Raw genomic sequence first — 25,600 nt, 5'->3', positions numbered from 1 at the left:
TGGTAACTATTAAAATGACACAATTACAAAAATTGTAGATTCCTGAATTCCTTAATTTAGAAAAATGCTCCTTAACATTAAATCAAAAATTTAATTCATATTAAAGTTATTAGTTTTCAAACAAAATCATTTCATCATAAAATTGTAAAATCATTGTCGATAACGATAATGATGATGATGGTAAGAGCAACAGAACAGTAATAATTACAGTAATGGTTTTTTCTCTTAGCCATTCGGGGTCTTTTTCATCTTCACTATCTACTTCCATTTCTTGTGGACGGAGAGGTAAACAAGTATCACTATGGAAATAGAGGCGGTTGTGTCCACTACTGTATGTTCGCTGCTGTTCCACTTCTCCATCTTCGGATTCAAGAAATTCAGACATACTTGCTTTTGTTCTTTTTGGCCTAATGAAAAGAAATGTTGATGTAATATTAAGTAACACAGAGAGGGCTCACACTACTCAGAGTACATTCCTTTCTTACAGAGGTTTCCACCTAGGCATGCACACAGAAACTTCTACTGGGAGACACTTCAATCTCCCTATAACCACTACAGCAGTAGCCACATTAACACAGGAAAAAGCTGTGAGGAGGAAGTGAGAAAACTGCTGTAGAAACAGGAGCCAGGGAGAGTTATAAAGCAGTATGCGACCCCAGAGACTTATTTAATACTGAAATAAGAACTGCCACCTAAACAGTAGTTTTGAATGGCTTCCCTTATTCCTCAAACATCAATAAAGTCAGAAAATAAACTTTTGCCACATGCCCTTTTTACCTACCTGCACACAAGAATGTGTGTGATAGGTGTTCTCTTTACTGGTCCATTGCGACTAAAAGCAAATCCGGGCTGGCGATGAATATCCTGAGGATTTCCTGCATAGGAGCCATCATAACACTCGTTGATAGAAACATCTATCCTAGCACCTTTTGGATGATACTGTAACAAAAATGGCAAGGTGATCAGAAAAATAAAATATTAATTATCCTATCTTAAATACCTATTCCTCCAACTTAATTAAAACGTACTTGTGGGTTCTTAAATGTTTTGAAAACTAAAATAAGCCAGGCATACCAGCATGGTGAACAGGGGGCCAGAAGATCTGGAGTCAAAAAGATCCATGTTAAAATCCTGGCTGTGCCATTTATTGGCTTGGTAACGGTACAAATTATTTCTTGTCTGAGCAAGGATAAGGAAATTACCACTTAATTCAAAGAGCTGGGGTGAGGATTATGTGAGTCATTAGAGGTGCACCGTGCAAATATACACAAACACTGAGTCATTCACCGTAATTCATCCATAAACAATCCATTCAACGTGGAAACTTTGGCATCCTGCACAAAGTACAATTTCTGAAAGCCAAATTTTATCATAATGTATAATAGTAAGAAAAAATGAAAAACTACTTACAACATAATTGAAGATAAATCTGCTATGGCAAAGTTTAAGATGTTTAAGTAAGCTATAAAGTTTGCGGCAGTTCAGGGTGCACCAAGGGCAATGTAGGTCATCTCTTGCTTCAGTTTGTTGTCTCGTATTGTTGTTATAAAGGAACTTTAAAGATAACAAAAGACAAAAAGAACAGCAAATCTCCAACTTACATATCTCAAGATATTTTGTTTCAATATCAACTTTAAACATAGTTAAAATAATATAAAAGGAAAATCAAGTCAGAGGCATTCTATTTATTTATGTCAGAATATTTCAGATAGAACGTGCAAAACAAAAGTATCTCATGATTACTTAAAAGAAGGGTCAGCTATGTTTACCTGATAAAATATTCTTAATTTTTGTCGGTTTTCATTTGAAGTATCTTTTTCTTTTCTTGTTTGCAGATCTGTAGTCAATGATTCTTTAACAGCTGAAAACATACACTTTAATGAAAATACTTGCTTCTAAAAAGTGAAATATCATCTGTTGTGAACATAATTAAACAATAAAGGTTTCACAAAATTCTTCTTGTGGCATTGAATACAATGTTTTCACCCTCAAGTGATTTCAGGGGAACAATCCCTTTATCAGCAACCTAACCAGATACTAAGGTCTTTACTGGTAGGATCCATTCTTTTTTCCCCTTTAAAATGTCCTAAAACATTAGGACACCTATCATGTTCTAAAACATTTAAAAAATAACCCCAAGTATTATACGTAGTCACTGTAATGCTTTAAGCACTTTGAGGTCAAAGTAAGGTTTTGCTTGGTCTCTGTATTTCCAGTGCACAACAGTGAGCAGACACCCACTCAATATTGGTTTAACAAATTAAATGAAAATGATTGTAATAATATCATTCCAAATCCAAAACATCATCATTAATAATTTTGGTGTATTATTTTACTGACTTAAAAATGAAAATTTGTATTTCTCCTGACATAAGTAATCATTTCCTATGTAAAACTTTGTAAAAATCTTTTCTACTCAGTTTCCTGAAAACTCTTTTACTAGTATTTGGCCACAGAACACTTTGAGAAGTGCCCAGACTACAATTTCCTTGGGAAATCTTTCCCCTGACAGGGGTCATTTCTTACATCTCCTAAAACTGACTCTAACTACAGTTGACTTGCACACAGCTAACGGATGGACTTGAGTGGTATATGTCAAAGACAGCTCCCTTCTGCCTTCTTAAACAGTCTTAGATATAAAACACATGGATACCCTCAGGTCAAGGACAGTGTTCTTATCAGGCAGATAAAAAATGAAAGAATACTGCAACATGGGCCTTAACCCAACAGAGCTAACTGCTACAATTTGTAAATGTTTCTCCTCTTAAAAATTTACTACAAAGGAGAAGGAAATGGCAACCCACTCCAGTATTCTTGCCTGGAAAATCCCATGGACGGAGAAGCCTAGTGGGCTATAGTCCATGGGGTCGCAAAGAGTCGGACACGACTGAGCGACTTGACTTGACTTACTTTACTTCCCATGCTTAGACCATACCACTGCTTTTCTCATAAGAACATTTAAGTACTTGAGCATTGTTAAGTTAAAGATACCTTACTTCTGAGCTTTCACTTGGAATGTTTATTTTAATGTGTTATTTTGCACTGGTTCTGCCTATAGTTACATGGTATATGTATGCCTGACTTGCAGTGATTCTAGAACAGCGCTGCTTAAACGATCTGCGATGAAGAACCTTTTAAAAGATTTCTTAAATCTTTTTCAAAATTTCCAATCCTTCGCGAGCCAGAACTTACACAAAAACGCAATAAAAACATCAGACTACTAAAAAAAAAAAAAAAAAAAATTTACTACAAAATTTAACCTGATAAAATTCAGGTTATAATAATCCTCTTCCAGCCCCCAAATTGTTCAAATATTCTTAAATGGTTAAGTCAGTTCCATAATATAAACAAATTTTTATGTAAATTTGAAAAAGCACATTGTTCCAAAGCCCTTTATAGCTGCAATTCAAAACTACAAAGCTCTGAAAACCAATCATTTTCTCATGAGTTTGGGACAAATTTATTTAATGGAAAAACTTATCCTAAATTGACATAAAGCTATCTATAGACTATGACAAAGCCTTTGACTGTGTGGATCACAATAAACTGTGGAAAATTCTGAAAGAGATGGGAATACCAGACCACCTGACCTGCCTCTTGAGAAACCTATATGCAGGTCAGGAAGCAAGTTTATAACTGGACATGAACAACAGACTGGTTCCCAATAGGAAAAGGAGTACGTCAAGGCTGTGTATTGTCACCTTACTTAACTTCTATGCACAGTACATCATGAGAAACGCTGGGCTGGAAGAAGCACAAGCTGGAATCAAGATTGCCAGGAGAAATATCAATAACCTCAGATAGGTAGATGACACCACCCTTATGGCAGAAAGTGACGAGGAACTAAAAAGCCTTTTGATGAAAGTGAAAGTGGAGAGTGAAAAAGTTGGCTTAGAGCTCAACATTCAGAAAATGAAGATCATGGCATCTGGTCCCATCACTTCATGGGAAACAGATGGGGAAACAGTGTCAGACTTTATTTTTGGGGGCTCCAAAATCACTGCAGATGGTGACTGCAGCCATGAAATTAAAAGATGCTTACTCCTTGGAAGGAAAGCTATGATCAACCTAGATAGCATATTCAAAAGCAGAGACGTTACTTTGCCAACAAAGGTCCGTCTAGTCAAGGCCATGGTTTTTCCAGTAGTCATGTATGGATGTGAGAGTTGGACTGTGAAGAAAGCTGAGCGCCGAAGAATTGATGCTTTTGAACTGTGGTGTTGGAGAAGACTCTTGAGAGTCCCTTGGACTGCAAGGAGATCCAACCAGTCCCTTCTAAAGGAGATCAGTCCTGGGTGTTCTTTGGAAGGAATGATGCTAAAGCTGAAACTCCAATCCTTTGGCCACCTCATGCGAAGAGCTGACTCATTGGAAAAGACTCTGATGCTGGGAGGGATTGGGGGCAGGAGGAAAAGGGGATGACAGAGGATGAGATGGCTAGATGGCATCACCGACTCAATGGACATGAGTTTGGGTGAACTCTGGGAGTTGGTGACGGACAGGGAGGCCTGGCGTGCTGCAATTCATAGGGTCGCAGAGTCGGACACGACTGAACGACTGAACTGAGACCTCATTTGAAGATATTATGTAATATATGGCATATATAATATATATTATACCATGATTCTAAAATTAAAAAATCTCCAAAATTCCCACATACATCTAGTGAATAAAGTACTGTTGATCAGCACTTCATCACAAAACTTTAGGAGAATCGTAATTTACTCATAATGTGTCTAGTAAGTCAAATAATATTTCCGAAGATTACTGGAGCAAAAGACAAATTAATCTAAAACCTAAGTCCTAACTCTGCAAAGCATTATTTTGACAGCAAAGTTTTCATACCAATAGTTTGAGTAGGTTTTACTGAACCAGGCTTATTTTCTTGATGAAGACTCTCTGAATTTCTAGTGGCAAGAGGTTTGGCTATAGGAGCTGTAGATTTATCATTGGTCTCTCCTGTCCAACGAAGAGTGAACTGCAATGTAGGTCCCTGAGAAAATGTTTCAAATGGAGGCAGTCTCTAAAAAAGAAAAAACATGACAACAGTGAAGATCCCAAAAACTGAATTGAAAGAAATTGTAGGAGTAAAAAAAAAATACTTATTATGACATATTAATGTAGAACTGACTTCAATCAACAGATTTTTCCTTTAAAAACCCCCAAATGCCTACATGGATAGCCAGGAAAATAAAGTAAATGTATGGCGCAGTAAAGACTGTATATAGTACTAGAGGGCTCAGACTGGCAATTGCTACACTGGTTCCCCATACAAACACTGGCCCAATACAGCCAGATTTTCAGACTTTTTTTTTAAGTTCATATGAAAAATACTCCCATTTTTATTTGCTGGTAACTAACAAATTAAAAAAAAAACTATGGTACCCAAAGCCTGCCAGTTTGCAACTTCTCTAAAGATGACCAATTACTTCTGACTGAATTGAATGGTTTTAGCAATGAATAATTTTTGATTTCTCAGCTTCACAACGACTGCCCTTGGTTCTCACTCTGAATTTTAGGACACTGAGGCTTTCCTCCTCCACTTTTAATCACTTACAAAACCACTCTTCCCTTGGTCTCCTTAATTAGTTCCTAGTCAACATTTAGCCACAAGCCCCAATCTCTCACCCATCCTCAAGGATTTACCTATTAGATTATTCCCAAATTGCTTCTCCCTTCTTTACACTTAAGAGCTCTAAACATTGTCACTTGGATATCCAGGTCATCCTGAACTAAAATATGTTTAGACATGAATCTATTATCTTTTCCTCTCAAGTACACTTATTTTTGTCCCAAGCATTATCATTCTACTAGTGGCCCTAAAGGAGAAGGAAATGGCAACCCACTCCAGTGTTCTTGCCTGGAGAATCCCAGGGACAGGGGAGCCTGGTGGGCTGCCGTCTATGGGGTCGCACAGAGTCGGACATGACTGAAGCAACTTAGCAGCAGCAGCAGTAACCCTAAACTAAAAATTTCACAATTACATTTGAAACCTATTCTTGCTATTCTCATATAATTACCATGTACAGATTCTTACTACAGTATCTTATTACTAGAGAGCAGTATCTCAGCTGCTCTGCTTCTAATTTTTACTTCTCAATCCATATTCAGGAGACCAAGTAATTTCTGTCAAAGATGCTTTCATGTTATTCCTTTTTATAGAAATCTTCAATGATTTCCTATTTTACTGCCACACAAGTCTAACCTCCTTCTACATCTTTATTACAAATAATCCTTTAAAACTATAATTTTAGACTGTAGTGACGTGAAAGGGTAATCATATAAACCAATTCTGACAGAGTGAGTCCGTATCTAGGAATTTATCTTGTAAAAATACTTGCAATGCAAAAAGATACATGTACAAGTGAGTACAAGTATACTCACAACATTTGTTAAAATGTAAAAAAAATTAAAATAAATTATCAACTTAAGTGACATTAGTTTAGCAACTTATGGGACATTTACTTAAAAGAATAACATAGAGCTGTCAAAAAGAAGCAAATCTATATGACCTGACTTAAAAGGATACCTCAATTTCTTGGGAAAACCCCCAAGCTCATGTATCAGTTCAATTCAGTTGCTTAGTCGTGTCCGACTCTTTGCAACCCCATGGACTGCAGCATATGTATAAAGTCTTATAATGAGTATAAACTCATATATAATAATTCTATTTTCTCATGAAGAAATTTAAACTTTAAAAAAGAAATTTAATATTGTCTCAATTTCTTGGAAAAACCTCAAAACTCATACACAATAATCCTATTTTCTCAAGGATAAATTTAGACTTTAAAAAATTTAAAACATAAAAGTAACAAATACCTGCAGAAAATTCAAGCACTATAGATACATATAAATAAGTTATTTAAAATCCCATCACCTGAAGGTAACCACTATTATGCTTAATTTTAGAAAAGGTGGTTGTGTTATTATGTAAAAATTGAATATCATGGAAATCTTGTCAAAATATTACCCTTTTTAATGGCTATCATTCTAAGAGTTAAGGTGTTTCCAATTTTTCACTATTTAAAAATTTCAGGCAAGACTTGTTACCTAGATCTTTTCAGTTATCTAGGTACTACCTTGTGACAAAATTGTAAAATATAAACTGTTATATCAAATTGTTAATGACTATATACACAATTAAAACTTTCATTTATATTGTCAGTCTCCCCTCCAGTAAAGTTACATCAACTTATTCTTAACTTAAAGCATTCTTTAAGAATATATGTCCCCACATCTCCAACTAGAAACTGTCAACTTCTTTTAACTGTTGTCAAACTAGTAATCAAAAGCTAGTAATCTCTGATTTTGTTTGCATGTCTCTGAATACTAGTAAAGTTGAGTATCTTTTTAAAAAGTTTACTAGCAAAACTAATACAATAAAGTTAAAAAATAAAATAAAATTTAAAAAAATCAAAAAATAAAAATAAAAAAATAGAAAGTTTACTAGTCATCTGTATCTGTTGAGCTGTCAGACTGTTCTTTATCCATGTCTCCTAATTAGACTGCTTTTTATTAATTGCATATTCATATTAGCCTTTTGTATGTTACAAATATTTGCCCCAGTCCATCATTTGGTTTTAACTTTAGATTTTTAAAGTATAGAAACGACTCGTTTTAATTAGTCGTTTTTATGATTTCTAGCTTTTGTATCATACCTAGAAGGGCTTTTCTCATAGCAAGATTATATTAATATTCATCTGTCTTTTTTCTGAAGCTATGCAGTGTTAATTTTTACATTTACATTTATGAGCCTTCTGGAATTTATTAGGTCTAAATTTATTTCCAGATGGCTAGAGAGTAATTCTGTCACATAGATAATAAACGGTTTATCTTTCCCACACAGATCTAACACCAATTTTATCACAGGTTAAACTCAAAACTATTTCAGCACTATGCTTCAGTGATGTGCTTGTCTATTCCTATACTTGCACCATAAATTTAAGTTATTTTATTGTTATCTGGAAAGTAAAGGTTCTCAAAAAACTTTCCCATAATTTTCCGTAGTACTATTACACACTGTTTTAGGTTAACTTTAGACTAATTTTAAGGCTTAAGGAAAAAAAAATCCTTTCAGGATTTTGCTTGTGCTGCTACACTGATCTAATATATTTAGAAACAAATGACACTGGTTCTATTGTCTGCCTATCCAAGAAATGTATGTATGCCTATTTTTAAGTCTCTTAAAAGTTATTTTAAGCCTGTTTCATCTAAGATTTAAAGATTTCCTGATAAGTTTATTATTGGTCAGATGTTACCTGCTGTTACTATGAATGGATTTAAAATATCAGTCAACATTTATTGAGCACTTATTTTATGCCAGGCACGGTGCTAAGCATCTTTCATTAATTATTTCATTTAATCCATCAATTCTATGCCTTGCTTAACAGATAAGAAAACTGAGACACAAGGATTAAGTAACTTGCCAGATGCCACATAACTACAAGTGGAGATTTGAACCTGGTGGTCTGGCTCCAAGGATGATGCCTTCCATTAAATACTCTGACTAGATAATTTTGATTTGTGTTTTTCAAGGTATTAAAAAAAAGGACTCTTCCTTCCAATATGAATTCCTTTCAACATGAATTTCCATTCGGGGAAGAAAACATCAATCAGAAATGGGAGTTTGTAACTATAACGTGCTCAGTCTTCTGAGTAGTCCATACCTTCCCATCAAGAATAGTCTCCCATGTTGCTCTTTTCTTGCTTATTGGACATTCTTCCATTTCCTGCATGGCTACTTCATATTCCCCATCTAAAAGCTGTAAGCGCCTGTTAGACAAACACATACACTTTAAAGTAACCTGAGTATTATTGTAAGTACACAAATTCTACATCTTTAGATTTATATTCAAAAGCAATTATTAAATTTATAAACTAGCTTACATTCCCAACAAGATTTTAAAATATACCTACACTCCATTCCTGGCCAAAAATTTTTTTAAATGATTTGTACTAATAACTATAACTAGAGAATTACTTCATTACTGTAGCTACTCAGATATAACTTAAAACATTTAAAGTATAATATGCTTACGGTCTTAAAACTTAGTAAGTTTTAAATATTAAGTATAAAGCATGTGTGCAGGCTTTATACTTTTAGAAATGAAATAACAACAGTGTTTTAATACTTGCCTTAGGGAGCCACTAAGAATTACGTCTGCTATCTTTAATTATTGTAAATACTTGAACTAGAATTCTTGACTCAGCAAACTGATGATTATAATGACAAATCAGATAATTATAAGACCCTAAGGGGGCACCTGGCACATATAGGTGCTCAATAAACATTTCACAGGTGAATGAATATGTGGAATACTGGTTGAATCAAAGAATCAATTAAATTAAACCCATACTCACAGTACAGTTTTAATGTGTGTGTACATATTTGTGTGTGTATATATAGTTTTTTATTTTTTCCATACCATTAAACACTGGTAACACTACTAACCTAAATACCATTCTCCAACCATATCCAATAGTTAACTATATATCAAGAATCTGGCATCTCATCAGTCTTAGAGAAATCCTCTCAGGTGATATTAGCTGACATTTATTGAGTGCTTACTATGTGCCAGGCCCTATTTTAAAGACTTTATTTACATGGTTCATTTAATTTTCCCAACAACTCTATGAAGTAGATGCTATTACTTTACTGTTCAGAAGAGGAAACGGGGGCATAGACAGGGTTAAATAACTTGCTTTAAGGTGACACAGTGAGTAGCCAGAGCTAGCAATACAATACAGATAGCTTGTCTCTAAAGTCTGATTCTTAATAGCAAATGATTTCAAGAACTTAAGAATTTTTGTCTTTATGTTGTGCTACTTGAATTTTTTCTACTTCAATGTATCAGCTTAATATTTTTTAAAGTTGATTTTATTAGTTTGAATAGATATTAATATTCTTCTAAAATGGAAAGGAGCTCTCCTCACACATTTACATGGCTACATAGCATTCTGTTTTATGGCTGTACATTTTGATGGCTACAATCCAATTTACTCTCCTATCTGTAATGTATGAAGAGTCCCTTTTCCCCCACAGCCTCATCGAATGGTACTTTACCAAGTTTTTTGATACCTGTCAAACTGGTAAGTGAAAAAAATGACATCTCAATGTATTTTTATATTCAGATGTTTTACCTTTTAGTTGTTTAAAAACCATATATATTTTCTTTTCTTATATTTTCATGATATCCCTTCCTCATTCTATTCGTCTGTTGTGTTTTCCTTTTTACTTAATATGATCTGTATGTATTAGAGGAATGAGGTATCCATTGATATCTACATATTGTGAATTCAAATTAATTTTCTTCTGACTTGTCATTTTTATTTCAACTTGGCTTACAATGGTGTTTTTGTTTTCAAAAGGAAAGGAAAGTGAAGTCGCTCAGTCGTGTCCGACTCTTTGCGACCCCATGTACTGCAGTCTCCCAGTCTCCCAGTCTCCTCTGTCAATGGGATTTTCCAGGCAAGAGTACTGGAGTGGGTTGCCATTTCCTTCTCCAGGGGATCTTCCCGACTCAGGGATTGAACCCAGGTCTCCCGCATTACAGGCGGACGCTTTACCCTCTAAGCCACCAGGGAAGCCCATTTTTTAAAAGAAGTTTTTTATTTTGCTCCATATTCATATTTTTCGATATGGCTTTTGATTTTTACTCTTTAAGGAGACTTTAACTTCTCAGAAATTATAAAACAAATTTTTAAACATCTAATCCCCAGATCTTGGCTGGCAAATACTTTTCCTCTATTAACAGGAACCATGACTCTTAAGAAAGACCCAATTCCAGAGCAGAGGTAGGAAAAGGAGAATGTAAAGCCTGGAATAGCTAGAATACTCCAGAAAACAAGGAAATAAATGAATAAAAATAAGTCAAAGAGACTTAGGAACCTGCTTGGAGCTCCAGAGCTCCTCCTGAGCAAATTTAGGACAATCTGAACATTAAAATAGCAACAGAAATAGATTAAAACAGACTGAATAAAAGTGGAATTCATTAATCCATACTTGATACCGTTACAATGGAGAAATATGACCACCATTTTAACCAAATGATCAAACCAAGCTGTGTCTGGGACATGCACAAAGAACACATCATCAATTAGTGTTCCTACCCAAAATGTTTAACCTGAATCTAAACATGAAACAATCACAAAAGTCCAAAATGGAATACATTCTGCAAAACTACAGGCCTGTATTTAAAGTGTCACAGAAGGAAGGAAAGCGGGAGGTGGGGACCGGAAAACTATTCCAAATTGAAGGAGACTGAATATATACAACAATGGACAACTAGCTACAGATCACAATCCTTGACTATGGCGAGGAGGGAGCAGAAAAGTACATTACTGAGGCAACTGGGGAGACAGCACTGTATTTTTGTCTCATGTTAGCTTTTCTGCATATGGTAGATGTATTGTGGTTATGGAGGTTAATGTCCTTGCTCTCAGGAGATCTGGGGTAAGTTTAGGAATAAGAAACGGAATCAAGTGTCCATGATCTAACCCTCAAATGGTTTATCACAAAAATACTCATGAATAAAGCACATGTTGTAAAATGTCAACAAATTATGAATCTAGGTGAAGGATACATGGGTATTAACTACCTGCATTTTTCCTTCAACTTTTTTAAGTTTTAAAATTTCCAAAATTTAAGTTGGGAGAAAATTATTTTATGATTTCCTCTTGGTACTTTTTTAAAAGCAGTTTTTATATGTATACCTGTAGCTGATTCGTGTTGATGTATGGTGGAAACCAATACAATATTTTAAAGCTATTATCTTTCAATTAAAAATAAAACTTTTAAAAAGGCAGTTGTTTTTAAATACACAAGGAATATGTTAACATATTTAAGGTAGAAAGAATTTTTAAAAGAATATAATGTACCTCTCCTCCTACACTGCCTAAAATAGAACATTTACTAACATTGATGAAGTCCAGTGTACGACATCCTAATTGCTTTTCCCACAGACATAACCCCTTTCAAATTTCTGACTTGAAAGAAAACAATGTCGCTGACATTAAGTGACAGATTCAAAGACAATATGGTATAGCAAAATCAATGGCACTATTCCTAATCACCTTTGCTTTCCCATTAAAAGCCCCGAACCTTTCTTTACCCTGGTGGCTAGTCAGTGGATTCTATCAAGGCAATCATCTACTTTTTAAAGAGCAGGAGAAATGCACTAGTTGGCTTGGCTTTCTCCTATCCCTGACTGACAGTGAAATGTGTTCACTACCGGTGAGCACCTCCAGACAAGAAATCATGGCATATTACAGGTTTCATCCTCTAATTGTACCAAAAAAAGAATACTGCATTCGCTTCCCAGAGGTTCTATACTGGCACTAAGGTGCTTAATTCCCAAGTGAAAACTGCAGAAATGATTATAAATCCAAGTGTTCCTTCCTACCATGTGTCAAATGCACACAGAGCCACACAATGATGGTAACACACAATTTTCTTCCTTAACTCAGGTAAATATATAATCTCAATATTTGCATGAAGCCCACTTCATTCAGGTCTCTGCTCAAATATGACCTTCTCCCAGAGGCTTTCTCTATAAAACAACCATTTATTCTCTTATTTTTCTTCACAGCATTCTCACTAAGTACATTAGCTAATATAATTTTGGGGAGTAGTACCTGTTTCCTCTACTAGAATTTAAGCTCCATGAGGGCAGGGGTTTTGCTGCCTCATGGGTGAAAACAGTATCTAACAAAGAAGGAGACACAGAAAATACTTGCTGAATAAACAATCTTAACTGAACATTCAAACAACTCATCAGTGTTTATTGCTTTCTACGTGATAAAGAGAAAAGTTTAGTATTTGCGATTTGTTTTTCAATCCATAAGAATAAAGAGAAGGCAAAGAAACAGTATCACCACTATATTCTGCTTCAAAATAAAAACATTCCTAAAACATGGGAGCCTTGCCTGTCCATCAACATTACCTGTTTTTATCAAATACTGTCATTTGTGCAACAAACGTTTTTTCCCCATCTTCACGATTTCGTTTTCTTCTAGCTGGAAGTTCTTCGTTGACATCTGAATTTGACAAACATTACTCATGAATCAAATATTCAAGCAAATACACCATATTTATGACATTTGGACCCTTCACATAGCATATACTCTATCCCAAATGAGGTATAGGAAGTTGTAATATAATACCCAGACTTACACCCTTCAATTTTATGTTTTTACCTTATGTGTATGTTCTTACTTTTTAATATTCATTGCCATTAACCCCACATTTTTGCAGATGTTAGTTTCTATTCAGAATGATCTTCCCTGCTAGGCAAGGAGAAAAAAATTCCTCATTCATGGTTACTTTCCAAGAACTTCAAAGAATGCCTCAAGACTCAAAGATTATTTTTGTCAAGGTATTTCTCCACTAACCTTCAAAAATACCTCTATTATACCATGGATCATTTAGCTGCAATTATATTTTATGTTTATCCCTGTATTCTAGGTTATGAGCCTTTGGAAGATGGGACTGGATTTCTTAATCATATTTGTGTCCTGAGCACCTATATGTTATATGAATAGTTACCTCAAAGGTGGATTCAGAACAGTGTGGAGGATAGAAGGATAGATATGTGGTAAGTATAATACAATGTTAACTGTAGAATCTAAGTGGTAGATAAACAGTTGTTCACTACCAAATTCTTTTGAATGTTCTGTATGTATGAAATTCTTCACATGCTGGGGGAAGGGATGAATTATTTGCTCAGAGACTAATTTAAATACCAGTCTTTTCCATCCAGTGTTCAATATATACATGTATTTTTTTACTACATGAAATGTTTCACCATATAATAATGAAAACTTTATAAATTAAATACCTAGTATAGCACAATAACCAATAGTGTAAGCACCAGGCCAATCTACCATAAAATTAATTATCTCATTAGAGATTTCCTAATAAAGGCCATGTTGTTAGAGCACATGCAGTAACTTCTAGTTCTACATCATTTTCCCCTCTAAACAATTATTAAAATGACTAAAAAAGAAATAAAGAAATATTTTGTACACAATTATGAGTACTATGAAGATGCACTACTTCAATCATTTTTACAGTTCATCTTAATCTCCAACAATAAAATCTAGTAAAATTATTAAAATAAAAATTACCAATATTTTCATTGGTTTCTCCATTAATCATCCCATTATACTCTCTTCTTCCTGGACGAGTCACTCTAAATAGCAATGAGTAAGACTTCACCATATGGCTGTTACTAGGTTCAAATTCATTACTGGAAACTGCAAGGGATGGGAAGTTTCCAGGTTTTGTTTGATTGAGGTCAGGATTCAAAGGCACCTGCTTTTTACCTGTAGGAACTTGCCTTATCGGACAACTTACATCCTGCAAAGGCAAAGATTATTATATTTATTTATGTATATGCAATGATAAGAATGATAATAAAACCTCTAATCACAGCTATAGGAAGTACAGTTTAGGGCATGATTTCCAAATGGCATGCTAAGATTCTAAACAAAGGTCTGAAAATTGTGATGAAGCACAAAGACAATATCAATCAACTATCTTTCAAATATTAACACAATTGAGGACTTCCTGAATATAATGAAAATAATGATATAGTATATCTTATATTTAGCTGATGGTCATCTTAAAGTGTTAAGTTAGAAATACAGAACTAAAACCATGCTTGAAATATTACATACAACTCATGTAAACTACTCTTTTCCCTTAAATATTCTATTTTTAACAAAATAACAAACAGGATCATTAGAAATGAAAAAAGATGATTACAATAACCCTACTGACAACAACCTTAAGAAACAGTAAATCCATATATTGAAATATATTGTCTATAAGAAGTAATATTAATCATCTTATGAGTAGTGTTCTGTCTTTATATAACTAGGGCTATGCTGAAAGAGCAAAGCCGAAAAACTGCAAGATGCAGAAGACCTTTATAACAAGAAAATACAGAACATATTTTAGGTACCTTCTATTTTAAAACAAACAGAATACATGCTTATAGTCTTAAAATTCTGTTCTACAAGACTGTAAAAATGGGAAAAATGTAAGTCTCCGTCACCCCAGTTCTTATACTCTAGAGAGGACTAATATTACCAAGTGGCTGTGCATATCCTTTGAAAAAAATATTTATGCCTTTTCTTAACACAAGAAGGATCATACTATAGTTATAGTCATTTCTGTTTTGCCTAAATAATAATATATCTTGAAGAATTTTCACATTACTACTTACTGTGTGTGCGGTTTGGGGGACTAGAGAGTATTATTGACTAACTTTAATAGAGTTTTTAATATAACACTTACACTGCTATCTCTCATCACTTTGGTCTACTCCATATCTCTAGCACAGTTTTTACCACATTATCTTACTATGATTTTGGAAGAGCATTAGCAATAGGAACCTCTATACAGATCATTCTTATTCATTTTTTTGGCCTTGCCCCACAGCTTATGGGCTTTTAGCTCCTCAACCAGGGATAGAACCCATGCTCCCAGAGGTGAAAGTGTCCTAAATTTTTGGAATGCCAGGGAAGTCCCTCCTATTCTTAAAACACCCAAGGACGTCCAAGGCTACTAAAAGTAAACCTACTGGCTTTGGTGGGTTGCCCAGGAAATTTAACCAGCATAACACTTGTTTCTATGGTAAAATGATTTCATCTTGCTAATAAAACTTTGAAGCAATATAGTAACAAGTTAATGACTGATAAGGCTACCAGCAGAATTTCTTTGCCTGCAAGTACTGGTACAAGATAATCCTTTAGGGAAAAACTCTCTTTTAGCCCTTATTTAAAATACCAGTGTGTTTAAATAGCTAAGGTGAAAAAAAAAAAAAACAAGCTAAGAGATTAGAGTAGCAGGAAGCAACTGAATTTATGTCCTAAGATGCTAAAAAATAAGCTTATTCCCCCACATTGTCATACTTCCATAACAAAGTTTTATGCAGATACCTACAGTCAGATTAGAAAAACCTGAAGACATGGGAGGTTGGCAAAAGAGGTTATCAATTTTACAATTCAGCCATCAACGTATTTTAAAGAATCCATCTGCCAATGCAGGAAACTTGAGTTCGATCCCGGGGTCAGGAAGATCCCCTGGAGAAGGAAATGGCAACCCACTCCAGTATTCTTGCATGGGAGATCCCATGGACAGAAGAGCCTGGCGAGCTACAGTCCATGGGGTCGCGAAACAGTCGGACATGGTTTAGCAACTGAACAACAACCACATAGTTTAAAAACACATATATTTGCATAAACATATTTAATGAAAAAATTATTCCATTTAATTCACCAGTATCACTTTATACATCACCTTTCTTTTTTTGTGGCAAACTTTCACAAGCAGGACTTCCAGGGTGACAGAATTTTGTTCATTTTCTGAATTTTGTGATGGTTTATCTAAATAGAAAAACAATACTTCAAACTCTATTTTAACAAATAGTACTCATTTTCCTAAGATGTCTGAGAATTTCAAACAAAGACTTTCTATAATGAAGTCTTCTCACAAGTTTACTCATTCCTTTTCTCCACAATCAGTTCCGAATTTAACAAATACAGTTAAAGCTTCTTAGTAGAAAGCATAAATGAAATAGTTCAGGATAGGTAAGACACAAAATAAACATTTTTTTCTTTCTCCCAAAATCTATTAGCAAAATATCCTAGTTTAAGATGTATTTAAATTGAATTGGTTACTATCTCTCATTTCATTTTGAATGCTCAGATGTCTAAACTAAAAGGCTCTCTGATTTGACCAAAACTTGTAACCGAAAGGATTAAAAAAAAAAATTAAACATAAGTTATTTATGATAATATAAACATATTATCATTTCACAAGAAAGCAAGCTATTTTTTGACCTTTCCCCCACAATCTTTTTTTTTTCAGGTTCTTTCCCCATTTATTACAAATTTTTTTTCTTTTTAAAATTAAATTATTTTAATTGGAGGCTAATTACAATATTGTAGTGGATTTTGCCATACACTGACATGAATCAGCCATGGGTGTACATGTGTTTCCCATTCTGAACCCTGCTCCCTCCCCAAGAATTTCTTTAAAGCCTAAATGGGATAGCAAAAATCAAGATATTATTTACTACCTAAGAGAATCTCTTGGTTTACAGAATTTAGGAATCTTAATTTTAAAGTGATAGTATATAGTCTCTTTATCAATGAACTTTAAAAAAAGGCTTCTGCCAATTAAGGTTCCAGAATACTTCCCTACAACTTATCTTTAATCCCAAAGGCACTAATAGTCCAAAACCATATTTTATCATTCATTTATCATTAAGTTTCAACAATATACAGAACTACTATGTTATATATGTATACACATGCATATATATGTTATAGATGAACCCATATACAAAGAAATAATCTTTGTTCTGAAATTTTAGGCAACACTTTTTCTGCTTAGAAACACTCTTCTTACTCAGGGTATATACATAAAATACATTTGAATCAGTCTCTTGAAAGCTGTATCCAGGATAAAGATAATTTAACATACCCAAAATATCCAAATGTCCAAAATGCAATAACAAAAATACTCTCTGAACAATACTCACCACGAAAATAGTACCCTGATAATCTGTGTATTCATTCTAAGCAGTTATAAGTAGTAACTGTTAAACAAGTCTTCATTCAAAAACAAAAGAAAAAATAATATTTTAGGGATCTTGATGTTATTTTTCTATCCTGGTTTCTTAAAAATATTACTTCTTAAAAAAAACTACAAATATACCTTGAATAGACAAGAGAGGCAATATATCTGCTTCTTTCCAACCTCCACTAATTTCAAAGTTTTAATGGGAAATTACTTTCTGGAAATAGAAGTATTGACAGTTTACTTTCTCATTTATTCCAGTAATATCAAGAAAAAAAAACTTTAAGTGAATCTGACCAACTCTTGAACTGTTCTGTCATATAGACAGGAAAAAAATGATCATACCATGTGGCAGTTTATGTCAACTAATTAATTCAAGTAAATTACTGTTACTTATATAATGTTAGTAAATAGTATTCAATTAATATCCACCAATAATTTCAGTGATGAGTAATTTATGTTTATAGAAGTACCTGAGAACAAAGGGCTAACAAACCTATAAAATTCAAATTATGAGCTTCTAAAGTATTAGAATTCATGTACTTTTTAAGTACCACAGGATATCAAATACAATGAATGATTAAAAATAAGAACTCTACAAGATGATTATAAATGATTTAGGAAAAAAAACATGAAAATGCCACTCAGGTTACTTCTATTAAAAAAACAGACCAGGTCTAAGACAAAACTAGAAGTTACATTAGCTGCTAATATGACCAGACTAATAGGGTATGACCAGACTTCAAATTTCTTACATTAAAAACTTGACTAGTTATCAAACTGTTCTAATATAACCATTCTATTTATTATTACACTTTGTTTCTTACTAAACAATACCAAGGATGAAAAACTTGACCTGTTTCTTATAAAGATTTTATTACATTGCATGATTATATTAAAGGATACACATATAATTTAAGATGGACAAGCCCAGAGGCATTTTATCCATTTTGAAACCAACTGAAACTTTTCCCAGTATCCTTTCACCTTTTTTTAATGAAGTAACATTCAGGACTATATAATTTTCCTTTTACAGTATCTAACATATTGATATATCCCATTGGTTAGCAGTACTCGTTTCAGTTGTTATAGCTTAGTACTGGGATGGCCACAAAGTTTGTTTGGGTTTTTCCATAAAATGTCATTAAGAAAAAAATTCAAAATGTTTATCCCTATTCCAGGTTCTGAGGCAATTAATTAAAATTCTCACCGCCTTTATAATTTAAAGTTTGAAAAACATTGTAAATAAAAAATAACAAAATCTAAGAAATTTCATTTTATTAAATCTTTCCCATATTTTCTACTGGTGATCTCTGGAAAGATGAGGGCTCTGAGTTGGGTAAGATAATGTTATACAGTTTTTTTTTAACTGCAATACTTGGAGCCCTAAAAGGTATGATTGAGTTTTAAGAGGTGGAATTTCATCTATTTAGATAAGCTAATGTTTACCTTCAAGAATGAACCCACAAAATACTGATTATTTTAACAATTTAAAAATCCACTCATAACTTAAATGGACAGCAAGAAAGCTATAAGGAAACCAGGTGCTGAGCACAATCTTATGTATGTACAAGGTTGACCTACAATTTTTAAAAGCTTTTAAGACAGTTTTTTATTTATTTTTATAATAGTATAATTGATTTACAATGTTGTGCCAACCTCTGACGTACAGGAAAGTGACTCAGTTATACACATTCTTTATTTAAAGTAGTTTCTTAAAACTTGTTTCTCAGACAACCTATTTCTGAATTACCTTCATGCCTTATTAAAATACAGACTCCTAAACGCCACCAAAACCCTACTAGATCTGAGGCCTTAGAGGGTCCAGGTATATGTATTTCAAACAAACTGTCAAAATGTTTCCACCAGACTAAGACTTAAGAACTACTACTTTAAAAGTTTAATGAGTTATAAGTTACATCCTCCATATTCCACTATTGACCACAAAAGCCATAACTGAAATTGCAGGGGAAATCCACTAAAGAGAAATTAAATAATCAGAATCAACATCTTTTCCATTAAATATAATTTTACAAATTTACAGTTTTGTGGGTTTTTTTGCATTCACAAAGGTGTGCTGCTGTAGACTGCCAGTAAGTTTACTTTGAAATACATACCATTTTTGTGGAAGAAACCAGTAAATGTAAGCTGCAGATGAGCTGACAAGCTAAACAGAACAAATAAAAAATTTTACTACTTTAATATGCTATAACAAAAATAACTTAGACTTTAAATATAACACGGAAATCAAAGCTACTTCAGCTCATTTATAAACATTTGGCTAATTCTTAACTCTATTCAAGCCCACTGACTCCATGCTTCCCGTGTTAAGTATGACATCCTCAACAGTGTGTCTATACACATTGAAATACACACACCACACAAATAGAAACAAAAAACACCAAAGAAGCAAGGCAGAAAGAGACCACCAAATAAGAAGCAAGATAATTTATAGTGCTTTAGTGTTCTACCTGTAAAACAGGGACAGATTTCCCTTCCCATCCCTCTAAACAATAGCTGAATCCATGCTACTCAATACTCAAGTGTATTTTCAAGCTACAGAATTTCAACCTCCTTAACAACTTATGCAGAACCATCACTTTCTACTTTAATGAGGGATGAAATACACAATCACAAATATGCTATCAATTTGTTACTATTCAACATGTCATTTTCACTTTTAGTTTTATAAGCAATGAAAAGGAAGCATAAACTATAATGAGCCTTTGTTTTGAAAACTATTTACTACAATGGAAAAACTATTAAGTTGGGATAAATGAAAACATCAACAGGCTTTTGTAGTAGCTTTAAACTGGCAAAGAGCAATCTATCTTTAAATCGGGAGCCATTCATAACTTTCCAGAACAGTTTCTGTCATGTGATACAGACACCAGATTATAGAGGGCTATAGAGAACAGATGTTGGAAAAAGGGAAGCAGTACTGAACCCTTACTCAAGAAATTTACTAGTGTAAAGAATCAAAGTAAAATAGTAAAAGCACAATATGGTTCAATAAAGGGTACCTTTTTTTTTTTTTAAAAATGATGGTGACAATCTATGCATTCATATAACCAGAGGGGAACAGTTATATAAAGGCTTTGAGGCAAGAGAGCGTTGAGGAACGAGCTATGGTCAGAAATGAGGCCATATTACTAACAGGTTAGTTCTGTAACTGTGCCCAGGACTCCAAGTATTAGCGCAATAGGAGGTTAAGTGAGATATTTCAAAAGAAGATGTGAGGATGCCTCTATTTTCTAGTGAGATAATCCATGAAAGTGTATGCTAAAAAAATACAGGGTGGGAGTCCTGAAGGGCATTTCTAGAATGGTACTAAGAAAAGTAAGCTAGGATATCAATAGACTAACAAAATGACTATGAAGTATAAGGGTTCAAGCAGAGTTAGAAAGCATAAACACACACACACAAAAAAAAGAAAGCATAAACACAAAGGAAAAATTAGTAACTGTAACTAAAGTATTGAAAAATTTTTTAAAAATTACATTAAGAGGATCAACTGTATGTAAATGAGCTCAAAGGACTTTTTCCAAGGTGATGAAAATGTTCTATATCTTAATTGTGGTTACAGTTAAACAAATGCATACATTTGTCAAAACTCAAAATATACACTTAAGGTGAGTGTATTATACTGAATGTTAATTATATACCAACTTGATTTTTTAAAAGTATATACACCATGTATAAACTCTACAAGCCATTTTACTAAAAGATAACTAGCGTTTTTCTATAAAAAACTGTTCCGTAAACAAAACCTTATAATGCAGAACGGGTGAAACTCCAAAATAAAAACTGAGAAACTGAGAGAAATATTCCACAGTTTCCACATGTTGTAAGATAATTCGTTAGTCACAACCAGCCTACCCTATTCTTAGTTGCTTCAGTTAAACATACATACTAAAGGCCAGGTTAATTTTTCTTAAAACATCATTTTAAATGAATCATTTCTTTCTCCAATTTCCTAATGGGTCCCCAACTGCCAAAACTTTTGTCTAAGTGCTGTCTGTGACATGGTTCCTATTTTTCTTTAGCCCTACTAAAGCCTCATATAAGAAAGTAGAATAGAATGATAAAATAGAGGCAAATTCAAGTTTGAATTCTGGCTCCAGTTATTAGCTATGACCTGGTATCTATAAAATGAAGATTGGGAGGCATGGATGAAAGACTAAAGAATCCATCAAAATACTTGCTTCCCCTTCTACAAAGACCCCATCCCCAATCATCCCAGAGCTTAATTTATTTGATAAGCACTTGTATTTACCATTTTTTGTCACAATTTTTTCACACGCGTTCTCTTTTAACATATCAGTGTCCTCTGTATCTATCAACGTCTTACAGAAAGGCACTCAACAAATGATTTTCAAAAGGAAAGATTTTTAAAAGGTCAGGGATCAGGACCCATTATATTGTGGTACTTCTAAAATTATTTACATTGTTTTTATAGGAAATTCGATCCTAGGTTCCAACTGTGAAACAACAAAAATACCTTGCATTGATCTACCCAGAAAACACTTTGCTGCTGCTGCTAAGTCGCTTCAGTCATGTCTGACTCTGTGCAACCCCACAGACGGCAGCCCACCAGGCTCCTCCATCCCTGGGATTCTCCAGGCAAGAACACTGGAGTGGGTTGCCATTTCCTTCTCCAATGCATGAAAGTGAAAAGTGAAAGTGAAGTCCCTCAGTCGTGTCCGACTCTTTGCGACCCCATGGACTGCAGCCTACCAGGCTCCTCCGTTCATGGGATTTTCCAGGCAAGAGTGCTGGAGTGGGGTGCCATTGCCTTCTCGGAGAAAACACTTTATATTAGTGTTATTCAAAACCTGGTCTACCCACTGAGATCACTGGAGAAACTTACCATGCCACATGGCAAGATATTGAGAATTAGACTTTAACCATTTTTATAGAAATTTAGCATTGCCATGACATCAAAGTATGTGATCAATATATTTTACAAAAAGTATCCATCTACAAAAGATTGGAAATTAAAAACTAACAAAAAGGTCACCACAGGATGGTTTGAGGCACGGTTTTAAATGGTACATTACAAATTAAATGAGATGGCAGATCCATTCAGCCACCATATAACATTGTTTGAGAAAAGGAATTCCAAATTTCAATTAACCAGTTTAAAAAACAAATTTGGGAATGTGATTTGCTATGCATAATTTCCCCTAGGGGAAAACACTCTCCTAAAAGTAAACACTCTGATATGTGCCTTGAATACAATGAAACAATGAGGCCGAGTTGATCCCTTTCACCGGTGGTTTAGTCCAAGGAAAGAGGACAGTTTTCTCTCCCTTTCTAATTTACCCTTTTCCCTCTCTTGTGGCTACTGTGTCTACATCTTAATTGGTTAAGCTGGATCAGAGGAAGGGAAGAAAGAAACATGTAGGCCTGGTCAAGCCTATCTGGTCTTAGGCAGCACAGAATCCAGCTTAGATGATCAGAATAAAGTATCAGATAAGGATTTGGTTCATCTTCTTGATGTATTTCCTATTTTTATCTTCTTAGGAAGAAAGCAATATGGCAACAGGAAACTAGAGGAGGAATGTGAAATTTGGGGATAAGATTTTAAGCACAAGTAATTGACAAGTATCTGACATTGTAAAGCAGTCTGCAGAATAAGGTTAAGTAAATTTAAATTTATAAGAGATGAATATTTTGAGATGAGATTCATGTAGGAAACTCAAATTTTAGGAGTAGACAGATCCCACAGAAGGATCAACATTTTTATGCAGGAAAGAAACCAAGATTAGCGCCTCAAATTTCTACACATTAATCTGACAGTGGCAGGTTTAAGACTTCATTTCTAGAGTCATGGCTATACGACCTCAAAACAGGTCAAGTGTGATGATAAGCTAAGTTACATTTAATGTTATGATGTAAACATTAAGATGACTAGCATTTCTTATTAGTATATTGCTTCACACTGTAAACTGTGTGTATCAAGCTGTTTCTAAAAGATGTTTATTTTCCTTAAGACTTAAGTAAAAAGCCGCTGTATTCAGAAAAAAAGTCAATAAAGATATGATTGTTTTGGGGGAAAAAAATCTGTTTTCAAATACCTAGATTTTAAGAATCATATATGATTAGTGGTGAATGATAAGGCACCTTCAGAAGTACATAGGTACAAAGAAATTTACGGCCCAGATTCTAAAAAAGGAACAATTAAAACTTAAGTCTGAAAAGATGTTGATATGTAAACAACTTCAAAACTTACAATCAAGACAGAATTGTTAAAAAAAGAGAGAAAGGGGAGGAAGACATCAGACCCTATTACGGTGGAAAAAGACATAATCAACTTAAGAAGCAGCTTGAAGTTTTAAAAATGCAGCTAAACCTACAAAAGAGGTGGCTAGAGTAACACCATTAATGCAATACATCTATTTAAAATAATTTACAGCTTTCTTAGCATAACGACCAACAACCTTAAATAGCCTACAAGGTCCTGCATTATCTGGTCATGGCCATCTGCTCTAGTCTCATCAAATGTTATCTCTCTACAGCTACACTGCCCTCAAGTGATGTTACATTCCCTTTATCTAGAGTCACCTACCTGCTCACCCTCTATCTTCATTCTACTCCTATATTCATGTTTCAAATCTCAGCTTCTTCCTTCAGGGAAGCTCTCATTGAACATTTCTATTCCCAAATTAGACTCTCAAACAAGAGCTGGTTCTCCTGCCTCATACAGCCATAGTTTCCCTATGTGTCTACTTTTACTTCCCAGCACTTATATTTATTATACGATTATGCCTTTTTCCCTAAATGCTGATAAACTCCAGAAAGGCAGGTCTTCATCTGTTTCGCTTACCATTATATCCACTAGGTCTTAGTAAAGTGTCTGGGACATAGTACATGAAGGAAGTGGGAATCCCAGAAAAAAATAGATCCAAATTTTGTTACAGTACAAAAAGATGATAAGAAAAGGAAGATTATTAACTCAAAAGTTTAGGCTGTAATAACAACAACATAAAGTGATGGAAGGCACCTTTTCAACCTACTAAAAACATAGGCTTGGAAATATACCTAGTAGATGTTCTACTTCAGTTATCTTTGGAAGGAATTTCTCCAGCTACTAACAGGACCAGGAATGGAAAATGATTAAGTGGAAATGCTTCTAATTTGACCACAGGAAATATTTCTGGAAGCAATTCCAATTTGGAAATCTTTTCATGCTACCTTTCAGTCAGTGGAGATGCACTTAGAAGTCAGGAGTTGTGACTAGAGAATTCCCAAACTGGTAGGATTAATAGCCCAAGAGACTCCCTGGGATCCTGCTAAAACAGACTACTACAGAAAGATCAGAGATTTATACCAATGAATCGTAGTGCTTGGTCAAAACTCAAAATTCAAAATCCACAATATACCGGCAAGTCAGAAACAAGAGATGGAGAGGACAGAACAAAGTATTATATCACAAATTCTAAAAAGAAAGACATTTTAAATATACATAACCACACCAGAAGAGCAAGAAAAGATTAGGAAAAAATAGATACTAGAGATGTGACCACTATGAATTTCTAAAATTTGCTAATTGCTATGGAGTTTGCAAAAGCCATGGTACAACAAAAGAAATAATCTTCACAGTTGGTGGGTATTACTATTGAGTTTTAAGGTTACAAATGCAACCCTGATCTACTGTCACAAATTGACTGATACCTTAAAGAAGTGAAAACCATGAAATGTCCCATGTTTCTTTTATTCCATCAGCTTCTCCTCTAATAAATTTCTGCCATTATCTGTGACAAGTAAGATAACTGTAGAGTTAAAGTACAAAAAACCAAGATCCTTCAACACCAACTTCACTTTGCACAGATAATGCCAGGAATTTGGTTTTGTTTTTAAGTCTCTACAACTGTGATAAATAGATCAGGGATGTGACTGTTCTAATCTTTGGGCTGTAGTACTACAGTATCTGGGGTATCTCAACAGTCTCCTGGAACTTTGCGGAATGAAATGCATTGGGTTTGAGAGTGGAGACATTAAGACTGTTGA

The 25,600-nt window shown here is 34.1% G+C and overlaps 2 protein-coding genes across 7 annotated transcripts in view; one reads left to right on the top strand and one right to left on the bottom strand.

The window, feature by feature from the left end:
- The window catches only part of SUZ12 (SUZ12 polycomb repressive complex 2 subunit), a 39,969-nt gene that overhangs the window by 4,556 nt on the left and 9,813 nt on the right, over nt 1-25,600 (bottom strand). For all 5 annotated transcript variants that reach the window (XM_086360213.1, XM_086360214.1, XM_086360215.1 and 2 more), the window contains 10 exons: nt 19,705-19,754; nt 16,304-16,389; nt 14,125-14,356; nt 12,942-13,035; nt 8,667-8,772; nt 4,846-5,023; nt 1,770-1,861; nt 1,411-1,554; nt 782-939; nt 209-407 (listed from right to left, as the gene is read on the bottom strand). In XM_086360213.1, the coding sequence (XP_086216339.1) occupies nt 209-407; nt 782-939; nt 1,411-1,554; nt 1,770-1,861; nt 4,846-5,023; nt 8,667-8,772; nt 12,942-13,035; nt 14,125-14,356; nt 16,304-16,389; nt 19,705-19,754 (1,339 nt within the window). The remainder of the gene's footprint in view (nt 1-208; nt 408-781; nt 940-1,410; nt 1,555-1,769; nt 1,862-4,845; nt 5,024-8,666; nt 8,773-12,941; nt 13,036-14,124; nt 14,357-16,303; nt 16,390-19,704; nt 19,755-25,600) is intronic.
- CRLF3 (cytokine receptor like factor 3) overlaps nt 1-25,600 on the top strand; it is an 87,193-nt gene that overhangs the window by 52,672 nt on the left and 8,921 nt on the right. Inside the window, exon 8 of one of the 2 annotated variants that reach the window (XR_015148228.1) lies at nt 13,463-13,592. Coding sequence is in view for 1 of the 2 variants with exons in the window: in XM_086360218.1 (XP_086216344.1) it covers nt 13,463-13,539 (77 nt within the window). In the remaining variant the exon portion in view is untranslated. Of the gene's footprint in view, nt 1-13,462; nt 15,582-25,600 lie in introns of those variants that run through there. The other variant, XM_086360218.1, reaches the window with a different exon arrangement.

The sequence above is a fragment of the Bos grunniens genome, chromosome 19, assembly GCF_055505025.1.
Source record: "Bos grunniens cultivar Pamir isolate PY7600 chromosome 19, Bosgru_T2T1.0, whole genome shotgun sequence".
Classification (NCBI taxonomy): Eukaryota; Metazoa; Chordata; class Mammalia; order Artiodactyla; family Bovidae; genus Bos; species Bos grunniens.
The sequence above is the reverse complement of the archived record's forward strand: the minus strand, read 5'-3'. Positions and strand labels throughout refer to the sequence as shown.